This window comes from Lissotriton vulgaris, chromosome 1_1, assembly GCF_964263255.1.
Source record: "Lissotriton vulgaris chromosome 1_1, aLisVul1.2, whole genome shotgun sequence".
Taxonomy (NCBI): Eukaryota; Metazoa; Chordata; class Amphibia; order Caudata; family Salamandridae; genus Lissotriton; species Lissotriton vulgaris.
Genome location: NC_141685.1, coordinates 532,573,620 through 532,581,914, shown reverse-complemented (window position 1 = coordinate 532,581,914; position 8,295 = coordinate 532,573,620). Strand labels below are relative to the sequence as shown.

General features: G+C 48.5%; 1 protein-coding gene across 2 annotated transcripts in view; it reads right to left on the bottom strand.

The window, feature by feature from the left end:
* Positions 1–2,136: 2,136 nt before the first annotated feature.
* Positions 2,137–8,295, bottom strand: part of PRPF38B (pre-mRNA processing factor 38B) — a 138,192-nt gene continuing 132,033 nt past the window's right edge. The window contains exon 6 of one of the 2 annotated variants that reach the window (XM_086953896.1): positions 2,137–4,114. In XM_086953896.1, coding sequence (XP_086810022.1) covers positions 3,283–4,114 — 832 coding nt within the window. In that variant the 3' untranslated portion in view covers positions 2,137–3,282. The remainder of the gene's footprint in view (positions 4,115–8,295) is intronic. The other variant, XM_086953897.1, reaches the window with a different exon arrangement.

Below are 8,295 nucleotides of genomic sequence, written 5' to 3'. Positions count from 1 at the left end.
TCTTTGGACTAGTAGGTTAAAACCTATAGTGTCCTCTGGTGGGGAAGGTCGAGAAGGGTATATATTGTCTTGTGGGACATAAGGCACATCAGGGGTTTTGTAATCATCCCATGGATTAGGTGACTGAGGGGGAACTATTGGTCCCTGCTGGGTCATGTGCACCCCCACCTATGTCAGAGTCTGTGTCTACATCACCGTCTGGATTAGGGGATGGATAGGTGAATGGTGAGGTGGAGGAGGTATAGGAGGAGGAACAGTATGGGGAGGTGGTGGAGAAAGGACCCTTCGTGGAGAGGTTGCAATGTCTAATTTTTGGAGGAGGAGTTGCTGGCGCATCAAATGGTCTCTTCTTGGAACAGAGTCAATTGGCCAGTCTTAGGATCCTTTACAAGAGTTTTTTGGTTAGGATCAGGTGTGAAAAGTTCCTGTGAATAGGGCAGATCCTTCGGCGTCGAGGATTAGACTCCAATGGTTTTTTCGGCTCAGAGTCGGTAGCTGATTTGGGATCTTTTGGTTTAGAAGTGTGCCCTTTTGAAATGTCCTTTACCGGAACATGTTTCTTCGATTCCAGTTGTTCTTGACCTTTACGCGTTTTTTTTTTTTTTTTTAGTCGGCTCCGAATGCGGTTTCGGCATCGATGAGCCGCTGCCAGTCTTTGGCGCCGTGTGCTTAGATGTCGGAGCAACGATCTGCATGGTTGAGGAAGATGGCTTTTTCTACGGTGTCGGTATAGGATCGGCACCGGGGACAGGCTGGCTCGAGCCTCCTGAAGGCTTAATGGGCTTCTTTGCAGGGCCCGAAGGCAGGGCGTGGGAAGCAGTCTCTCGGTGTGTACCCGGGCCTGAAGGCAAAGGTGTGCCCGAAGCCTTTTTAGAGGGTGTCGAGGAAGGGTTGGGATCGACGATCTTACTTACGACCCGTTGAGCTGGAGTGACTTCCTTGACGTCGGAGTCTTCGGCGTCTGAGGAGCTGGTACTCTCTTCGGCGTGCTGGTGTTCTGGCACGTCGACGCCCTCTTCGAAGATTTCGTCGGGGATCGAAGCGGACGAGTGAGCCATTGTTAATCGAGCTAGTCGGTCCCGGATCGGTGTCTTCGAGCGGAAGGAGGCACAAGCTGAACAGTCTTTGGCCTCATGCTCCGGTGAGAGGCAAAGGTTGCACACTTCATGTAGGTCGGTGTGGGGAAACTTCGACCCACATCGAGGACACTTTTTGAATGGCGTCCTTTCCATGAGCCAGAAAGTAAGGCCTAGGTAGGCCAGAAGGCCTTCGTCGATGACCAGAATCGAAGACTTCTAAGTGGTGAAGAATCGCGTCGATGTGGAGCGCGATCGAAACAATACCGTCGAACTGGGTGAGGATTGCGCGCCGAAGGAAATTCGGTTCCAAACCGGAGTGCAGGAAACACATCCGAGCCAGATGGCAGAAAAAAACTATCTGGGGATAGAGCCGATGCCCATGTGCAATGTGGTACAAAGGAGGTGTCACCTATATCGTAACTTCCAAAGAACTTTTCAGGACAACAACAAACTGCAAACATCTGGGTCCAACACTAGGTGGCGATCTATGCACAGTGTGCAATCTGCAGCTCATATGCCTCGCAGATACATGTAGGTCTGTAAGTTATGGGAAAAAACAAAGTATTTGAGATATGCAGGGCACTGAAGTTGTGCTACCTATAAGAACTGACTTCATATGAATAATATTCATGTTCTAGAGCTACACACCTGATGCAATTAAAGCAGTAGTTCTGAACATCGGCAACTGAATGGGAATTCATATTGTGAAAGCAAGTCCCTCGCCACTCAAAGCAGTTGAACTACTCACTGGTCTTAAAAAAAAGCCTGAGGAAAATGTGTGAATATACATTATTCATGCTTTCTTTGTTGGAGGATAATTCTTTATGCAGTAGGTGATTTTAATGACAGCAAAAGTAAAACATCAGTCTATTCACCACCACCCTTTCAAACGCAGCCAACCCTATTCCCAACATCAAACGGATGTAACTTGCTGGACGGAAAGAGGATTCATTTTGCTGTCATACAAATCCATAATGCCTCTTGAACAAGGAAGCCATTGTCTTCAAATAGAGTGCGAATAATAAAACAAAGTTCAGTGTTTAAGAAATGACGGTGCGAGGAAGAATAATCCATTACTTTAATAGATCAATTTGAATCATCTTTAAAGCAGAACCTACATAATGTAAGGGATTTGCACATTTTAGGTCATCCGGTCAGGACGAACACTATAGGAACCAAAATTGAACTAGATGGTGCCAACAATCAGGGAGGCAACTGACGTTTCAATAAGTGGTAAAAAAACACTTTTTTTTATACTTTTGCACCATCATTGCAATCTCTTTCCACAAAGCTACACCTACACTGTAGGACGTCTCCAAACTTTCCACAGGTATAATACAGTAGTGCAGCACATATGATCTAGTCATTCCGATATGGAACAAAAAGTTGTTTAAGTTGAGTAGTCTTTCCCCAATTTAAAACATACATCTTAACACATACAGTCTCTCGATGATGGAGAGGCAAACAAAAAAAAAGTAAAATAAATCACAGCAATTGCTGCGCGATGTTTTCGCTCATCATCCTTTGCTTAACAAAATGTTTTGTTGGACAAAGGTGGGACACAAATGTAAAAATGCAAAGGAGTCTTCAATACTATTTTATATTTTACAACAATCCATGCAGGCGCTCCTCTTAAAATATTTTGACACTAAATATGTCAGGATGTAGCACGTTTCTTTAACTGATTCATTGCACAATGACGGAGACATGTACATTCGGTTCTTGAGCTTTCATGTAAACACTGTGCATATAAATCCTTATGATGTACAAAAGAATCGCAGCTGCCCCAAAATGCAAACCCCTGTACATTAATAGGCCAAGCACAGTCATGCCAATGTTACAGACAATCCCACATACACTAACAGTAGAATTCAAGGCATTTATGCCTCATAAAAAAATGAAATGTGGCAACAGCCTAATTAAAACATTTTAGTCATATGTACAGAATGTACATTTCGAAAAACACCTGAACAATAAAAATGCAAGAACAGCTGTCTCACCACGAATTAAACTAAAATAGTTTGGTTTTAATGAACAATGCATTAAAAGGAATTACAAAGGCACTTCCCTACACAAAATCTGAATTGAAAATCTGCAGGCTATGAATGTAACTACTGCAAAAAAAAAATCGACTTTATGTGGAAGGGCAAGGATGGAATTATGAAGGTCGCAATCAAAAACCTGTGGGATTCAATGTGATCCATTAATGAGCAGTCAGAACTTCGTCTTTGTGTCTATGCTGCTTTTCCTGGCTTCCTCTTTCCGGACTTCGACTCCTTCTGCGATCATGCTTATTTGAATGGTCCTTACCATCACTGTGATCCCGTTTGTGAGACCGATCCTTGCTTCTACTCCGCTTATGAGACCTTTCTTTGCTCTCACTATGTTCTCGTTTCCGGGACTTTTCAATAGTGTCAGTTCTCCCCCTACTTCCGCTCCTACTGTGCTTAGACCTCTCTCTATTGCCATTTTTATGCTTACTTGATTTTTCTTTGCTTCTACTTCTGCTACGCCTACTCACATTCTTACTTGGGCTTCTGCTCTTATGCTTTTTATCTCTACTTCTACTCCTACTGTGTCTTTTTTCTCTTCTTGTATCTTTTTTGTCATCTCGATGCTTCCTGTCATCTTTCTCCTCTTTATGTCGTCTCTCTTCACTTTTCTTCTCTTTTGACCTTTCATGCTCTCTAGATTTTTCGGTATCTCTTTCTCGCTCGTTTCCCTTTTCATAATCGCGGTCTCTACGCCTGCTTCTTTCATTTTCCTTCTCCTTATCACGGCGATCAAACTTTCTTTCATGACTACGACTGCGGCTTCTGTGTCTCTCTCTGCTTCGGCTTCGCTTGCGGTCCAACCCACGTTCAGCACTTCGAGAATTTGGTTTATCTTTTGTTTCACGTTCTGCCCGCTGCCGTTCTCGCTCTCGTTCTAGTTCTTTATCAAAGCTAGTGGACCATCCATGTCCTTCACGATGGCGACTCCTACTTCTTGATTTTCTTGGAGACCTCTTAGGACTTAAAGACCTTTTCGGAGACCTATGACATCAAACAGAATAGAGAAATTCAGAAGCTGTTGACTGCATTTATAATACATACGAAAAAAATACTCCTCTATAACCACAGTTATTAATTCACCTTTCCTAGCGTAACATACTTTGGATTTTTTTTAAATGTGGAAACGCACAAGTTACTTACCTTCGGTAACAATATATATGTAAGAAACAGTAGTTCATGCTGGATTCCTTACCTTAGAATATCCCCAGGCATCAGACTGGATCAGAAAAGTTTTGAGTAGCAGTACGACGCTGCTTTCGCACGCTGACGTCAGTTCTTGTACATAGCTTTCCGCGCCAGGAACGCAAAGTCATGCCAGAGACTGACACTGGTGCTATAAAACTAGGGCCCTGAAGGGATGTCCTTAACCCTAGATATAGGTTTGCAGAACGGGGAAGATGGGTGGGGCGGTAAGCAATCTAACACTAATTACTGTTTCTTACAGCTATATCGTTACCAAAGGTAGGTAACTTGTGCATCTGAAAGAAACAGGTTAGTGTTAGATTCCTTACCTTAGAATAGATACCCCAGCAATACCAACCACTGTGGTGGGTCCGCGAACCAAGATCACACCAGAAAGTCCTGGAGAACGGAACAGCCGAAAAAGTAATCTCTCCAGACTTGGCTGTCCAGGCAGTAGTGTTTAGCAAACGTGTGCAGCGAGACCCACGTAGCTGCCTGACAGAAGTCCTGGAAGGGGACTCCCCGACCCAGGGCAGTAGTAGCCGCCGTGGCCCGACTGGAATGGGCACGCAGCCCAACAGGAGACTCCTTTTTCGCCAAGGAATAACAGACCTTGATGCACAACACGACCCACCGAGAGATGGTCCGTTGTGCACCGCCCGCCCCTTCTTAGCACCCACGTAACCAACAAAGAGCCGGTCGTCCACCCGGAACTGGCGTGTGCGGTCTAGGTAGAACGAGAGCGCACGTTTTGGGTCCAGCTGGTGGAGCCTCTCTACCTCCTTGGAAGGATGCGGAGGCGGCAAGAAGGTGAGCAAGGTGATGGACTGCCCGATGTGAAAGGCGGTAACCACCTTGGGTAGGAAAGAAGGACGAGTCCTCAAGACAACTTTGTCCGGATGGACAGAAAGGAGGCTTAGAAGATAAAGCCTGGAGCTCACTCACTCTCCTGGCAGAGGTGATGGCAACCAGGAATGCAGTCTTAAGAGTCAGAAGACGAAGAGGGCAATTGTGAAGTGTCTCGAAAGGAGCGTACATCAAATAGGTCAGAACAAGGTTCAAGTCCCACTGAGGCATCACAAAAGGAACAGGAGGAAACATGTGTGTGATGACTAAGAAATCTATTTACAACCGGGGACTTGAAAAGAGAAGGCTGATCAGGAAGCCTCAAGAAGGCTGAAATGGCAGAGAGGTAGCCTTTGACAGTGTCCAGAGCAGAGCCCCTGCTGGACCAGAGAAAGAAGAAAGAGGAGAATCTCTGAAAGAGGGGCAGAGAGAGGATCCACAGCCTTAGCTGAGCACCAAGCCACAAATTTGTTACACCTGCAGGCGTATACCGATTTTGTGGAGGGACGCCTGGCTGCCAGAATCACTTCACATACTTCAGGAGGTAAGTTAAATGGCCTCAACTGTCGCCGCTCAATCTCCACACATGTAGGTGGAGACTGGACAGGTCCGGGTGGAGGACCATTCCCTGCTGCTGCGACAGAAGGTCCTCCTGAAGCAGCAGACGAATTGGGGGATCGACTGACATGCGGAGTAGCTCGGGATACCAGTATCTCTGTGCCCAGTCCGGAGCCATAAGGATGACTTGGGCCCGGTTGCACCGGATCTTCTTCAGCACTCTGGGCAAAAGTGGTATAGGCGGAAAGGCGCACAACAGACCGCAGCTCGCGTCCAAAAGCGTATACGAGTGAGTGCCACCTTGGAAATTCCAACAAGCAGAACTGATGACATTGCGTGTTCTCTTCAGTGACAAATAGATCTAACCAAGGCTCTATCCACTGCTAAAAGAGGCCTTGCGCCACGTCCGAGTTCAGGCGCCACTCGTGTTCCATCAGGCACCGACTGCTGAATTCGTCCGCCCTGGCGCCCAGGGAACCTGCTAGGTGTTAAACCACCAGGCTGACGCCCTGGTGTTCCAGCCATTGCCAGAGGCACAGAGGATCCTGACAAAGGGTCCACGACCCCACCCCACCCTGTTTGTTGCAGTACCACATGGCGGTGTTGTTGTCCATGAACACCTGCACTACCCTTCCCCGGACAGAGGGAAGGAATGCTTTCAGTGAAAGCCGGATCGCAAGCAGCTCCAGAAGGTTGATGTGGAGCCGGGACTCCGCCGGAGACCATAGGCCTCTGATCTCCCTCTCTCCCATGTGGCCTCCCCATCCCAGAAGGGACGCGTCAGTTACCACTATGTGCTCCACTTGGGGAAGGGCGAGAGATCTACCGCTGACCCAATCGCGGTCCGTGAGCCACCACTGCAACTGTCTCGCAGTGCACTCAGAGATCAGGACGTAGTCGGACAGGTTGCCCTGATGCTGTGCCCACTGAAACTTCAGGTCCCACTGCGGAGCCCGCATCCGCCACCTGGCGTGATGCACCAGAAGGATGCAGGAGGCCATCAGCCCCCGGAGCTGCAGCGTCAAGCTGACAGACTCTCGATAAAGGCTGAACGATCTGAATCAGAGCCTGAATATCCCGAACCCGCTGTTCGGGGGGATAAACCCGAAACTGTGCTGAGTCCAGAACCGTTCAGATGAAAAGGAGCTTCTAAGAGGGGCACAGTTGTGACTTTGGCACGTTGATTGAGAAACCCAGCGAGTGCAGGAGGTCGGCCGTAGTCTGGAGGTGGGAGACGACTGTCTGGGGCAAGCCCGCCTTCAACTACCAATCGTCGAGATAGGGGGAAGACTGAAACCCCCAATCTGCGCAGATGAGCTGCGACCACCGCCATCACTTACGTGAACAACTGTGGGGCGCTGGTAAGGCCGAAGGGGAGCGTGGACAACTAAAAGTGCTTGTGGCCTACTGTGAACCGCAGGTAACACCGGTGGCCCGGCAGGATGGGGAGGTGGAAAAACGTGTCACTTAAGTCCAACGCTACCATCCAGTCTTCCGGGTCCAGGGCAGCTAAGACCTGAGAAAGTCAGCACCTCACCATCTCAATCTATAACAACGGTACTGTCATGATCCAAGGCAAAGACACCTGTCCCTCTCTTTTTGACCACCTCTTCCCCTCCCTACTCCCCTCCTCTGCAACCGGGTTTTCCCCCCGACTTCATCTTGCTCCACCCATTACTCCCTTTCTCATTCCCTGACCCCCCTACACACCAATAGGCTGCACCCTCGGGAGGCACAGGTCAGCCCTCTTCCCTCCCCCTCCCTTGTGCCCTCCTCTCCCTTTCCTCCCACTTCACAGTATGCCCCCCCCCCCCCCCCCCCCTCATCAGGTCAGCAGTACCAATAGCGAATACGCTCCTCGTCCAATCTGCACCGTCCCGGTACTCCAATCTCATCTCCTCCCCTATTCCTACCTGCTACTCCCTTTTTTAGTCCACCCCTCCTCTAACCTCCTCCCCCAGCTAACTTTCCTTATGCTACCCTTATTCCTCCCTCTCCCCCTCTTCTCTACCCCCTCCTCCTCTCGCTTCTTACCCCGATTTCTCCACATTCCCATTGCATCTCTCTCCTTCCCCCCCACTCCGCCAGCAATGCTGTGGTACCCCCTTTTCCCCTTTGGAAACCCTTTCCATCTCCCCGCCATCTGGCCCAGCAGAACCATTTCCTTTCTTCAACTCCCCTTCTCCCAACCCCCCTCACTCTGCCAGATGCCTGTTCCCTCACAGCCACCTCTCCTAGCCAACAGGACCTCTCCAATCACCTCCCCTCTTTTCCCCCAAACCTCCTATGACACCTCACAGTCCTCCCCTCTCCTCCACCGCCTTGATCAGCACCCATCTCCCCCTAAATATTTATTTTATTTTATGTTCTTGTATAGCGCAAGAATCGACCCCTTACGAGGTATCTCCGCGCTTTGCTCGCAAGATGGAGTAGTTGCTATAGAACAAAGAATGCGGATGAACACTGATGACTGGGAATATTTAATCTTCCTGGAATAATACAGTTTTTAGTTTTTTCCTGAAAGAGGAGTGATTGTTGGTTTGCCTGAGGTCAGTTGGGAGATTGTTCCAGAGCTT